General features: G+C 46.6%; 1 protein-coding gene across 1 annotated transcript in view; it reads left to right on the top strand.

The window, feature by feature from the left end:
• The window catches only part of LOC140738047 (zinc-binding protein A33-like), a 34,796-nt gene that overhangs the window by 14,808 nt on the left and 5,054 nt on the right, over positions 1-14,934 (top strand). The window contains exons 2-3 of the mRNA XM_073065044.1: positions 9,165-9,260; positions 11,131-11,364. Of these exons, the coding sequence (XP_072921145.1) occupies positions 9,165-9,260; positions 11,131-11,364 (330 nt within the window). The remainder of the gene's footprint in view (positions 1-9,164; positions 9,261-11,130; positions 11,365-14,934) is intronic.

The following is a 14,934-nucleotide window of genomic DNA, read 5'->3' as shown; positions in this document are numbered from 1 at the left end:
TCTTTTAAACGCATCTCACATTCTGCCCACCGCCACCGCCTATCCCATCCCACCTGGTGTGTTCCAACTCTGGCTGACCGTTCTATATGAAGCAATGTTCCTCTGTTTGCTCTCTGGCTTCGGTATCAGACAGCACTGAAACCAGCCCTTCGGCCCACCCAGTCGCTACTGACCCATTTACATGAGTATGGCCCATCTGAATCTTGGTGTAAAAGAAGTAGAGGTACAGGATTATACAGGTGTACAAACTGATAACAGGCGAAGATAGACTGACAGTCAGCACTTCTGTCACAGGGTAGCTGAGCGAAGGGCGCTGAGTAGGCTACGGTCAATTATGGATAACTCTGAACATCCTCTACATAGCACCATCCAGAGACAGAGAAGCAGTTTCAGCGACAGGTTACTATCGATGCAATGCTCCTCAGACAGGATGAAGAGGTCAATACTCCCCAATGCCATTAGGCTTTACAATTCTACCGCCAGGACTTAAGAACTTTTTAAAAGCTATTATTAATGCTTTTTGAGATAGTGATTTAGATGCATATCATATTTTTACTGAGTTAAGTATTGTATGTAATTAGTTTTGCTACAACAAGTGTATGGGACATTGGAAAAAAGTTGAATTTCCCCATGGGGATGAATAAAGTATCTATCTATCTATCTATCTAATTGTTAATACGAGGGAGCATCATTTGAAGGTGATTGGAGGAGAGTGTAAGGCAGATGTCAAGAGGTAAGTTTTCCTATACACAGAGTTGTGGGTGTGTGGAATACCCTGCCAGGAGAGGTGTTTGCAGCAGATCCATTAAAGGCATTTAAGAGACTTGTAGATAGGTACATAGATGATAGAAAAATGGAGGGCTATGTGGGAGGGAAGAGTTGGAGTAGGTTAAAATGGTAGTACAACATTGTGGATCGAAGGGCCAGTACTGTGGTTTATTTCCATGTTCTACCCCTTACCGACACACAAGATAAAATTTGCCAAAGAAAATTAACTATCCACTTCATTGTTCTCCTTCCCCACGTTTGTTCTGGGGTGGTTTGCAGTTTTTCAGACTCAGACTAAATTAATCCAGAATCCCCCACCCACAGGGTCAGTCAGCAAAACACAACAATTTCAAGTTGTTTTTTCTTCTGAAAAGGACTAAAGAGAGCGCGGCTAATTTCTTTCAAAGGGCCAGCACAGAGACCAAATGGCCTCCTCCTGTCTGGCAGGATCCGGCGTGACTGGATTTTCCGGGGCCGTGGTGGCAGTTCGAATCGGAACTGCTGAGGACTCCGGTAAAAGCCTGCACCGGAGCAGATGTTTCACACCCTCTGGAGGTAGCCCCGCTGGCAGTTTCCCGATTTTCCGACTCGGACATCCGGAACTGATGGAACGGCTTCCTGCGTCCCCGATGGTTACTCCAGGAAGGTGCCTGCTGATTCCACAGCGGGCTGGAATGTCTTTATAGGATATATTCTAATTCACTTACTTTAAAAACTTTTTAACAACTTCATTAATCTGAATTGTTCTAATTGCTTGCAACATCAGAATGTGGGCAAAAGTGCCATGTATTCTGTGATGTTAATAAGACCATAAGATATAGGAGCAGAATCAGGCCATTCAGCCCATTGGGTCTGCTTCCCCATTCCATCATGGCCGAATTATCCCTCTCAACGTCATTGTCCCACCTTTGACGCCCTGACTAGTCAGCAATCTCTCAAGCTCCGCTTTAAATGTGCCTAATGACTTGGCCTCCACAGCCGTCAATGGCAATGATTTCCACTGATTCACCAGTGAAAGAAATGCAGGGCCCAGGTGAGAGACTTTGGGGTACAACACCGAAAGTGTCAGCACAGGTAGACAGAGGGGTGGATCAGCGATTTGGATTGGTTGCCTTGATTGGACAGGGCACTGAAGAGTTGGGTGTCATGTTACAGGTGTGTAGGAGGTTTGGCAAAACCACATCTGGAATATTGCTTGCAGTTCTGGTTACCATGCTATAAGAAGGATATACTTAAGTTAGAGAGGGTGCCAGGTCACCATAACAGAAAGGATGTGATTAACTCCAAAGTTCAAAGTAAATCCATTATCAAAGTACATACTGTATATGTCACCATACACACTCTGAGCTTTGTTTCTTGTGGGCATGCACAGTAAATCCAAGAAACACAATAGAATCAATGAAAGACTGCACTGTAGGGACAGACAACAAGTGTGCAAATACAGAAGAGGAAAAAAAATTCAAAATTACGCAGTAGGTTAGAGAGAGTGCTGGAAAGATTCACAAGCATGTTACTGGGACTCAGGGGATTGAGTTATGAGCACATAAAAGCCAAAGAGAGGGCATATAATAGAGCAAAAAATTAACAGGGAGTGAGAGGATTGGGAAGCTTTTACAAACCAACTAAAAAGGTTATTAAGAAGGTAAAGATGGAATACGAAGGTAAGCTAACCAATAATCTTAAAGGGGGATACCAAAAGTTTCTTCAGATTCATAAAGTGTAAAAGAGAGTGTTTATCAAACCTCTGGAAAGTTAGTAACGGGGGACAAAGAAATGGTGGACGAACTGAAGTATTTTGCATCTGTCTTCACTGTGAAAGACACTGTGCCAGAAGTTTGAGAGTGTCGGGGGGCAGAAGTGCCTGACATTGCCGTTACTAGGGAGAAGCCTCTCTGGAAACTGAAATTTCTGAAGGTAGATAAATCACTTGGACCAGATGGTGTACACTCCAGAGTTCCGAAGGAGGTGGCTAAAGAGCATTAGTAATGATCTTTCATGAATCACCAGGTTCTGGAATAGTTCCAGAGGAATGGAAAACTTCAAATCCCACTCCATTCTTCAAGAAGGGAGAAAGACAGAAGAAAGGAAACTACAGTTAGTCTGACCTCAGTGGTTGGGAAGATGTTGGAGTCAATTACTACGGATGAGATCTCAAGGTACTTGGAGGGACATGATAAAATAGGCTGTGGTCAGCATGGGTTCCTCCAGGAAAAATCTTTCCTGACAAATCCGTTGGAATTTTTTGAAGAAGTAACAAGCAGGATGGACAAAGGAGAATTGGTTGATTTGTACTTGGATATTCAGAAGGCCTTTGACAAGTTGCCACTCGTGAGGCTGCTTAACAAGTTAAGAGTCCATGGTATTGCAGGAAAGATACTATCATGGATAAAGCAGTGGCTGATTGGCAGGAGGAAAAGAGTAGGAATAAAGGGCTCCTTTTCTGGTTGGCTGCTGGTGACTTCCACAGGGTACGGTGTTGGGACCACTCCTTTTTGCATTAAATGTCAAAGATAGTTGATGGAATTGATGGCCTTTTGGCAAAGGTTGCAGACAATATGAAGTTAAGTGGAAGAGCAGGTGGTTTTGAGAAAGTAGAGAGGCTACATAATAACAAATGATTAGGCGAATAGGCAAAGCAATGGCAGATGGAATACGGTGCTGGGAAGTGTATGGTCATGCACTTTGGTAGAAGAAATAAAAAAGTAGACAATTTTCTAAATGGAGAGAAAATTGAAAATCTGAGTTTGCAGATTGAATCTATGGTGAGGAAGGCAAATGCAATGTTAGCATTCATTTCAAGAGGCTAGAATATAAATGTAACATTGTAATGTTGAGGGTTTATAAAGCACTTGGAGTGTTGTGAGCAGCTTGGGACTCTTTATCTAAGAAAAGAAGTGTTGACATTGCAGAGGGTTCAAAGGAGGTTTATGAAAATGATTCCACGATTGAAAGGCTTTTCATATTGTGGTAAACTATGTATACCTGTCTGGACACGCCCCTCTGCTGACTGCTCCTGTGGCTCCTCCCACAAACCCCTGTATAAAGGCGATTGGGGCACTGCTCCTCCCTCAGTCTTCAACATGGTTGTGCTCCCCTTTTTGCTGTTAATAAAAGCCTGTCGTTCACTTCCAGTCTCCTAGAGTTATTGATGGTGCATCACATATGAAGTGTTTGATAGCTCTGGGCCTGTACACACTGGAATTCAGAAGAATGAGGGGCAACCTCATCGAAACCTATCGAATTTTGAAAGCCTTCAAAAGAGTGGATATGAAGAGGATGTTTCCTATGGTGGAAGAGTCTAACCAGAGGACACATCCTCAGAATAGAGGGATGTCCATTTAGAATGGATATTATGAGGAATTTCCTTTAGCCAGAGAGTGGTGAATGTGTGGAATTCATTGCCACAGGTTGCTGTGGAGGCCAAGTCATTGAATATATTTAAGAGGTTAATAGATTCTTGATTAGTCGGGGAATGAAGAGATATGGGATGAAGGCAGGAGATTGGGGCTGAGAGGGAAATGCATCAGCTATGATGAAATGGCGGAACAGATTCGATGGGCTGCATTCTGCTCCTATATCTTATGGTTTTATGGGTGAACTGGATGGGCTGCGCCTGTTTATCATGAAGCAAAGGAGGCTGAAGGATGACCTTATGGAGGTTTGTAAAATCACCAAGGCAATGATAAATTGACTGGTTACAGTCTAGGATCCAAATTGAAGGATGTCCCTTTAGAACAGAGATGAGGAGGAATTTCTTTAACCAGAGGCTGGTGAATATGTGGAATTCATTGCCTCAGATGGCTGTAGAGGGTCAATCATTGGGTTTATTTAAAGTGGAGGTTGATAGTTCTTGATTAGTAAGGGTGTCAAAAGTTATGGGGAGAAGGCAGGAGAATGGACTTGTGAAGGATTGTAAATCAGCCATGATGGAATGGTGCAGCAAACTCAATCAGCTGAAATTCTGCTCCTGTGTCTTATGGGCTTGTGGTCAATGATATTCAGTCACTCTTAGATTGTTTCATGATTTTGACAGCCAGCTGAGTTTGTGGGCCCACTGTCAACGATTTCAGTGATATCAAATTGTTTGGTATCCCTGCATTCAGAAATGCTGTTGGTTTGCCATCATCATTTCCCAAATTTCATTTGGATTGATCAGTTTCACTGGAAAATATATTATACTGTAGGCATTACATATTAAAAATGGAGTGAATTTATAGCATAATAGGATACTGATATCCAATAGTCTGGAAGATCTACCAACCCAGCATCACACAATCTGAGGGTGATAATTTGTTTTAGGTTTACTGGACCAGAAACGCTGCTGAGTCCTCTTTTTAACAAATAACTGTTTTGTTAGATGCGATTCAGAGGAGGTTCACTGGATGGTCCTGTGACCGGAGGTTTTTTCCGATGAAGAGAGCTAAACAGTTGAGAATCTGCTCACTGGAGAGGTGATAGCAACATGGAAGATTGTTGGGAGCTGGACACAGTAGATGCCTGGAGGGTATTTCCTCTCCAGAGCCAGAGGGCACAGTCCCAGAATAACAGAGGATAAAGGGTGGTGAATTGCTTCTCTCTGGGTGTTTGGAGTCTTTGGAACTCCTCAGCATGGAGAGATTTGGGAGCAGAGACCCCTATTCCCCTGGCAGAGATAGAGTGGTTTCTTGTCCGGAGGAACTGAGGGTGGTGGTGAGAGGGCAGAGGAGTGGACTTGCAGAACATCAGGTCCCACTGGAAGCTAGCGCATATTCGAGAGGTCTAAATGGCCTCCTGTTCCCAGACCTGGTGGTCCTAAGGGACTGGTTTCACTGAACTGTTCGGCGTACATGGGGGGTGGATTGGGTTGGAGTGCGTGGGTAGGTCCCAGCAAGTATGGACAGCTCAGTAGGATATCGCAGGCTGCTTGTCTGTGAGCTGATTGACTTGGACTCTCTCCCATCCCCCAGCTGTGCGGGTAAGAACTAGACTGAGGTGGAGGAATGGGGGAAATGGTCAGACAGTGGAGGATTTTACTGAAGCAGATGATAAGAGTAAGCCACTTCCTCTCTGCGTGGCGGACTGTGAGAGCAGAGGCACGTATCTCTTGGTGTCTCCAGAAACCTCAGAGTGAGTTACTGCTTTGCTACTGATATACAGTCACTGCTAGAAGCACTCTGGAGGGACATTGTTCCTACAGGTTCCCGTGCATCCCATCGGAGGGAAAGTGGACCAGATCCACCTCACCTCCCCCACCCCACCAATCTTTGCCTTCATTCAAAAATAAACCTCATTCTTTAAAGACAAATATATACAAGTTCAAAGAGCACAGTGTATTTATAGCACAGTCTATACACTCACAGTGTATTGATTCAGCACAGGCTGAGTACGTTTCATGAACTGTAAAGAGCACCATCGCTGCTCGCACAGCCTCCTGGGATCATACTAACCAAATGTCTGAGAGGTTTCTACCTGAGATCCGGCCCTCAGTGTTCAGAGGCAGAGACTGTGGTCCTTCCCCCCACCCACTGTGCCTTTGCTTTGCATTAGTCGCACTGAGCTACAGTGCTTCCCTCGGTATGCAGCCCAAAGTCTGGAACGTGCTAGTTAGCAGCATTCCCTCATGGACATCTCACTGTGCTGGGAGCCCAACAGGTTTCGGGCAGGCCAAAAGACACCCTTCACTGAGGTGATGGCTTCCTGATGTCTGTCCCGGTTTGTGCTGTTACGTACCCCGTAACTGGGTCACTTACCAGCAAAGATAGAGAGGTCCGCTGAAGTCTGATGGTACTATTTTTAACTGTATTTATTGATAAAAATACACAAAAATAATATCAATGCAAACATACAGATAATATACGTCATCAATACTAAATCTAAAAGTGCGGGTATAATAATACTCAATAAGAAATAGCTCTATCGTTGTCTAGGGGATAATGTATTGTCCGATGGAAATATAAAAGTCACTCAAGTTCATTCAAGCTGCAGCTTTTGGTTGGAGAGAGAGACGGATTAAAACTTGCCTATTCCTTTTATGATGTCAATCCTTCGAGAGTCGTTGGGGGCTGATTTCTCCTTGGTTGTTAGCTAAAGCCGTTCTTCTGTGGCAAGACCCACCAATTCCGAGGCAAATGGAAAAGGACGCACGTGGCTTTCCACCGGCTTTCGCTATTACGTTGTTACAGGATTTCTAGCGTTTCTTCTGGTGCGTCTGAGGGGCTGTTCTTACAGACCCTCTTTTATCCTGACTCGCAGGGTCGTAGATGTCAATCAGGTTGGGGTGATGCAATCTCTCCCTCAACCAGCCCACTTTGCCTGAGGGCGTTCACGTAGCATAGTATCTCAATCCACAAATTTGTCTCCAAGAGACAATGGCCATGTCCCGTAGCTTTACATCGCCGGGGAACGAGACATTCCGCACGTCTCTCTCTCATTTCCTGAGCCCCCTGACCCAACCCAATAGTGATCTTGCGATTCTCACAAAGGAGGGGGCTGCAGGCATAACAATATAGATAATTGCATTACTTCAGTTCATCAAAAGAAAACAATAACAGGGTGCAGAATACTGTGTTAAAGTCACAGAGAAAGTACAATGTGCAAACAGGGGAATGCACAGCAAAATGTAATTGGGTCCTTCGCACATGGTGGAGAAATTACAGTCTGAAATAAGGGAATGTAAGGGGTTGAAACAAATATTTAACTTCTGCCTTCATAGAAGAAGAAATAAAAATAATGCTGGGAATAGTGGAAAATTACAGGGTTGAACTTGGTCAACACGCAGTTATGAATGGGACATTAAGCTTGACAAACCTGTTTCACTGTTTTGGGATAGTGACTGGCAGAATAGATAAGGGGGAACCAGTTGGCATGGGTTTTTTGGAGTTTCAGAAAGTTTTCAGTTAAGTACTGTACCGCGCAAGATATTATTGAGCAGCCTGTGAGATGGAGTTAAGTACTGGGATGTATTGACGACTGGTTAATGGACAGAAAACAGAGGAGCCAGATACATTGGACGGGAGAAAGTAGGGAGTGGTGGGCAGTGGATTTGGTTCATGATCAGCATCGATGACAGGATTAGAGGGCCAAGTGTACTATCTCCAGGTTTGCTGATAATTTGAGGCCAGGTGGCAGTGAGAAGGATGCAGAAGTGTTTCGGTGGGATATGGACAGGTTAAGTGAATGGGCAAGGACCTGACGTAGGGAACGCAATGTGAAGAAGTGCGAGTGCATGCATTTTCGTAAAAGCAAAATGGAATATTTTTTAACTGGTGATGTGGTGGCGTTCAGCAAACCAGGGGTGCTCCCATTCAGTCTTTCAAGGTCAATATTCAGTTACAAAAAGTTAATTATACTTTTTTAAAGGAATTAAGTAAATCAGGCTGAAATTGCAAGAGGATTTGAACACTGCAATGTTCAGAGACCAGTGAGAGTGCACCAGGTGTGGTGTGAGAAGGGCTGAGATCCCTATCGAAGGAAGGATGGAGGGAGGGAGGGTTTGCCCTTTGAGGAAACTGAGCCTACACTTCCTTGCAACACACACAAAATGCTGGAGGAACTCAGCAGGTCAGGCAGCATCTGTGGAAAAGAGTAAACGGGCGACGTTCCAGTCCTGATGAAGGGTCTCGGCCTTGGAAGTCAACTGTTTACTATTTTCCATAGATGTTTCCTGACCTGCTGAGTTCCTCCAGCATTTTGTGTGTGTTGCTTTGGATTTCCAGTATCTGCACACTTCCTTGTCTTCGTGCCACACTTTCTTGCATTCAGCAGGAGAGGAAATAACAGTGAAACTTAGAAAATTCTCAGGATGAAGCAAGGAAGCTGGCTCCCCTGGCTGAGCAGTCAAGGACCAAAGCTCACAGAATATAAATGGCTGGGCTTCCAGTATAGAGGTAACGTAAATACCTTCATACAGAGGGCAGAGGGACTTTAGGAATTCACTATTAGGGAGCGAAAGGAGGTTCAGTCACCAAATGCGTTCATAAGAGACATTTTCTGGAGATTAAGAGAATCAGGGGACATGGGGAATGGTGCACAATGTCAGCCATGATCACACTGAATGGCATAACAATGTTTGAGGGGCAGAATGGCCTACTCCTGCTCCTGTCCTTTGTGTTCTTTTGCAAAATATTGAGGTGTAAAAATGGTTTTAAATGTTGAAGAGGTTTCAATGGGCCCAGGCAGAACTCCTCCATCCCATTCCAGGGATCGATGGATTGTTGCTCAGGGCATAGGGTTGATGTGAAGCAAAGAAAGGCTGGTGAAACTGGGGTCCTGGCCAGATCTGCTCTGGCTGGTTCATGGAGCATGATCTTCTCTCGGTCCCTGTGAGATCGTGGGAACCCAGGTCCTTGGCCGGCCCTTGCCTTGAGATGGAATCCCACCATGCCCACGTACTGACCAGGCGATGTGCTTTCTCGAAGGCAAAGCTGGAGAACTCGGCTGCTTTCCTGGAGAAAAGACTGTTGGAGTACCGGACGGCGGAGTGCAGCCAGGGGACCCGGATCTCTGAGACGCTGGTGAGAACATTACCTGTCATGGGGGAGTGGAGCTCGGGATATCCTATCACCCAGTGTTCAGGGACACCACCAATCTCTGCATCCCTCCCCCAAGTCACCTGTGATTTCTGCCCAGCCACTCACCCTGCCGGCCCCGTGATCCTTGAAATGGATCTCCCCATCCCCACTCATTGCCCTGCAGTGGATCCCATCCACCCATTGGTTCTAATTCCCTACACCGGATCCCACACGCTCTCCGTCCTGTTCGCTGTCTTACACGCGATCAGACAGACCCACCCCTGTGACCCCAGTGAAATAATTGGATCCCAGCTTCTCACCCTGCCTCTGATCCGTAAACTGGATCTGCCCTCTCCAATCCGCATTGGATCCTATATATCTGTCCCAATCATCTCATCCCCCATCCCCGATCTCTGTCCCACTCTGGAGCTCCCCCACCCAAACTCCTGCTCACTTCCCTACACTATAATAGTGCACCCACACAATCCCCCCGACCCCGACCTAACTCTCGCGGACCGCCGACTGACCTCCCTTCATATGATCCCTGCCGGGTCTCCCGCGAACCGCCACGACCGAGGGCGTTTCGGCAGTGCTGGCAAATACCTGCCCCAGAAGCAGCGAGCACTGGATGCTGAGGTCAGCGTCTCCTCCACCTTCTGCCAGAGGGGCGCCCGTGGTGCCTCCTCTCGCGGCCGCACAACCCCGATCTTAGCGGCCTGGATCTGAGGGGAGTGTTTGGTTTCTATCCCGTGGGAAGGGATCGTCACTGGGGGATTGGCTTGGGATCCCTGTGGAGTATATCACCTTAGTGATGGACCGCGGGAAGCTGGCGAGGGAAGGGTGAGGGTGGTTGGGTGGGATGTGCTCAGCAGGCTGCTGGAGACTCCGAGCGAAGGAGGGACGCATTCAGCGGGAAAACATTTGCAAAATATTGGGTGAAGGTTTCACTTCTGTAGCATCGCCGGCCCTTTAATCCGCAGAATTTTTCCGCACCGTGGTTCTGTGGCAGGTCCGGCAGCCTTTCTTATTTTAGTGCACAGCACGATCCCACGGCGTGCTAACAAGCGATGGTGTCGATCAAGGCTTGAAGTTCCGTCTCCAGTTCTCCGCCGCCTGCCGGTGCACGGGTTCACGGGGAGAGTTAGAACGGCTCTGGGAGACATGCGGAATGGAGTATCAGCCGTGCGAGAGGGGAGGAGGTGTGATGGAAGGTCATTTGTGGTACTGAGACCTTTCTACTGAAACGGGGGTAGTTACTCCAGCCCGAAGACTGGGACCAGTGCGTTCAGACAGGATTCGAGAATTAGTTCCCGGGCGGGGAGTCTTAGACTCAGCTCGAGGTTATGGACCAGAACCCAGACTGGGACCCTGCTCTCAGCCGGGGCTTGGGAGTCTTTTCTGGTACTGGGACCCTTGCACTCTGCTTGGGGTTTCAGGATAAGTCCGGGTCTGTGATCTCTACAATCAACTCCTGCTTCTGCTGCCACCTGGCGGTGGAGCAATATTTGACAGCGTTTAGTCAGACAGTCTCTGAAAAGATAAGAGAGATTCCTATCAGATTCCCTGCCCCTTCTCCAGCCCTGCATAACTTTCACCGATCAACTTCCCTGCTCTTTACTTCACCCCTCCCCCTCCCAGTTTCACCTATCACCTTGTGTTTCTTCCTCGACCACCCCCCCCCCCCCCCCCACCTTTTAACTCTCTCTGTCTCCTCATCTTTTCTTCTCCAGTTCTGTTGAAGGGTTTTGGCCTGAAATGTCGACCTCATCTACAAAAGCATCTCTTTTTCATAGATGATGCCTGGCCTGCTGAGCTCCTCCAGCCTTTTGTGTGTGTTATGTCTATTAATTCGTCCTGCCTCTTTCCCACTCAGGAATTGGCGAAGAACCTCCAAGAGAACATCGAGGCACAATTTTCCAAGATGCACCAATTCCTGTGGGAGCAGGAGACGAGTCTGAGTGAGCGGCTGACCAAGGAGTCCCAGGAACTGGTTCAGACTCTGGAGGGGAACCTCACGCTGGTCTCCAAGAGGACCACCTCCATCGAGAAGCTCATTGCAGAGATACGCTCGCTGATCCACACTGAGGACCAAGATAGGCTCCTGACGGTGAGACACAATTCATCCAGGGAGATCCCGAGGGGTGGTTTCCACCCTGAGGTCCATGAACCCTCTTGCCTAATGGTATTGGTCCATGGCATAAAAAAGGTTGGATTCCCTGATCCAGAGGGAATGGCTAACATGTGTGTTGAGGGGGGAGGAGATTGAATGAAATTAATTAGGGTCTTCAAATGGGAATCATAGATTACACCACTTAGGAACCAGCCCTTTGGCCCATCTAATATGTGTTAACCAACAAGCACCCATTCATGCCAATTACACTTTTCCTTCAGATTCTTATCCTCACCTACAAAATGCCGACAATTTGTTGCAACCACTTAACCTGCTGACCCAAACCAGAATCAATGCTGAAATCTGGATAATTATAACTGACATGCGTCATAAAATTTGTTCTTTTGTGGCAGCAGTATAGTGCAAGACGTAGAAATTACTGTAAGTTACAAAACTAGATAAGTAAAAAGTGCAAAAGGGAAAGAGCCAAAATGATGGAGGGGAAGAAGCTGCTCCTAAGTCATTGAATATGAGTCTTCAGGCTCCTGTTCTTCCTCCTCTATGATAATAATGAGAAGAGGGCATGTACAGGTGAATGAGTGTCCTTAGTGATAGATGCCATATATGTTTTGGAAGTGGGAAGAAAGCAGAGCACCCAGGGAAAATGGTTGGAAGTTTATAAACTTGTGCATGATGTAAATAGGGCAGATAGACAGAGCATATTTTTTGCTCCAGTGCAAAGGGGATAATCTAAAATGAGAGGAGGAAGGTTTAAGAGGGATCAGTGGGGCAAATTTTCAACATGAGAGTGTGGGTGTCTGGAATGAGCTGACAGTAGCCATGGTGGGAGCAAATACGAAACAGATGTTTAATGGGCTTTCATGAAAGGAGTGGATTAACAGTTTATGCCCCTCAGTATGCAGAAGCTGGAGGAATATGCACTGGCATGCAGAAGAAATTGAGCACCATGTTCAGGCCGGACATCGTGGGCTGAAGGGCCTGTTCCTGTTCTAGAACCATACGGTCACATAGAGAAACAAGCAAACTACACACAGACAGTGGCTGAACCCAGATCAGGACTGAACCTAGATCACTGGAGCTGTTAGGCAGCAGCTTTACCCACTGTACCCTTTTTCTTCTTCCATGGCCTTCTGTCCTCTCCTGACAGAGGTGTAAGTAATAGGAGGTGTTTGAGAGTTGGCGCTGGGCCTCAGCAATGTAGAGGTCAGAACACCAAACTACTACAGCAGCCCCCTTATCTGCAGTTTGATGGTGAGGTTATGATTAGTGCAGAGGGAGTGGAGAGCACAGCATTTGGAAGGGGTGAGTTTGGAATTGGAGAGAGGAGTGTTGAAGTTGAGACAGTTGATGTCCCGTTGGCAGTTGTCAATGAAAAGGTCCAGAGGAGGCAGAGACCAGGGCGGGGTGTCCAGGAGGAGGAGGCAGTTTGAAAGTGGGAGAAGAGGTCATCGGTGCAGGATGGAGAGTCCTTGTCAAAGAAATAAGCTCGGAGGTGGAGGTGGCAGCAGAAGAGCTCAGCGTCCTGGCAGGCGCGCGAGTGCAGGGGGACAAAGGTGAGGCCCACTTCTCTCAATTGTCATCCCCTTTTCTTAATTCCTCCATCTCTGCTGTATCTGCTCTCAGGATGAGGCTTTTCCTTCTATAATGAAGGAGATGTCCTCCTTCTTCAAAGGGAAAGGGGCTTCCCTTCCTCCACCATCAACACTGCCTTCAACTGCCCTCTTCCATTTCACACACACCTGCTCTTACCCTTCTGTGACCCTACCAGGGATAAGGTTGTCTTGTCCTCACCTACCACCCCACCAGCCTTTGCGTCCAGCATATAATTCTCCACAACTTCTGCCATCTCCAATGGGATCCCACCACTACCTCTTTCCCTCCTACCCGCCACTCTCTGCTTTCTGCCTGGATCACTCCCTAAGCGACTGCCTTGTCCATTCGCTCCTCCCCACTGATCTTCCTCTTGGCACTTATCCTTGCACGTGGAACAAGTACTACAGCTGTTCCTACACCTCCTCCATTCAGAGCCCCAAATAGTCCTTCCATGCGAGGTGACACTTCACCTGTGAGTCTGATGGGCTCATATACTGTGTCCAGTGTTCCTGGTGTAGCCTCCTGTATATCATTGAAACCTGGCATAGATTGGGAAACAGCTTCACCAAGCACCTACGTTCTGTGTGCCGGAAAAAGCCGGATCTCTCACTGGTCACCCATTTTAATTTCACTTCCCATTCCCATTCCAATATGTCTATCCATGGCTTCCTATAGTGGCATGACAAGGCCATTCTCAGGTTGGAACAGCAATGCTTATATTCCATTTGGTTAGCCTCCAACCTGTTAACATGAACATAGATTTCTCAAACTTCTGGTGATGCCCCTGCCCCTTCATCAGTACCCATCCCCTGTTCCCTCTCTCTCCTTATCTCCTTGCCTGCCCATCACCTCCCTCTGGAACTCCTTCCCCCTTTTCTTTCACCCAATGCCTTAATAAGAACATAAGAGATAGGAGCAGGAGTAGGCCATCCTGCCCATCGAACCTGCCCCGCCATTCAATAAGATCATGGCTGATCTGTCCATAAACTCAGCTCCATCTCCTTCTCGCCTCTCCTATAGGATTTCCCCTTCTCCAGCCCCGAATCTCTTTCACCAATCAACTTCCCAGCTCTTTGCTTCACTCCTCCCCCACCCCTCCCGATTTCATCTATCACCTGTGTTTTTCCCTCCCCTCCCTGCGCCTTTTAACTCGACTCCTCATCCTTTTCTTCTCCAGTCCTTCTGAAGGGCCTCAGTCTGAAGCATCGACTGTACTTTTTTCCATCAGTGCTATAGGCCTGACCTGCTGAATTCCTGCAGCGTTTTCTGTGTCTTGTTGCTCGGATTTCCAGCATCTGCAGATTTTCTCTTGTTTGTTATCTATAAGTCCATCACTTCTCAGTGCTATTTCCCTGCACCAACCTCACAATATTTCAAAATCTATCAAGATGTTTATAGAATGTGTTCAGTGACTGAGACTGTTGGTAGAAATTTCCGAATGATCTCCACTCACTATGTCAAGACATTTCTTCTTGACTGTCCTGAACGTCTGACACCCCATCCCCCGCATTACTTTGAGACTGTGAACTCTGGCTTTACATACCCCAACTAGCAGAAACACTCTCCCTACATCTGCCTGAAAAGCCCTGCAAGGGCTTTGTAGATTTCAAAGCTTGAAGTAAATTTATTTTCAAAGTACATATATGTCTCCATATACAGCCCTGAGATTCATTTTCTTGTGGGCATACTCAATAAATCCATAATAGATTAATAACCATAACAGAATCAATGGAAGTCCACACCGACATAGGCATTCAACCAGTGTGTAAAAGTTAACAAACTGTGCAAATACAAAAAGATATAATTTTTTAAAATCATAAATAAATAAGCAGTAAATATCGAGAACATGAGACGAAGAGTCCCTGAAAGTGAACCCATTGGTTGTGGGAGCATTTCAATTGAAGTTGAGTGAATGTCAAGAACCTGATGGTTGAGGGGTAATAACTGCTCCTG

This window comes from Hemitrygon akajei, chromosome 2 (assembly GCF_048418815.1).
Source record: "Hemitrygon akajei chromosome 2, sHemAka1.3, whole genome shotgun sequence".
Taxonomy (NCBI): Eukaryota; Metazoa; Chordata; class Chondrichthyes; order Myliobatiformes; family Dasyatidae; genus Hemitrygon; species Hemitrygon akajei.
Note: the sequence above shows the minus strand (reverse complement) of the source record. Positions and strands in the feature narration are given on the sequence as shown.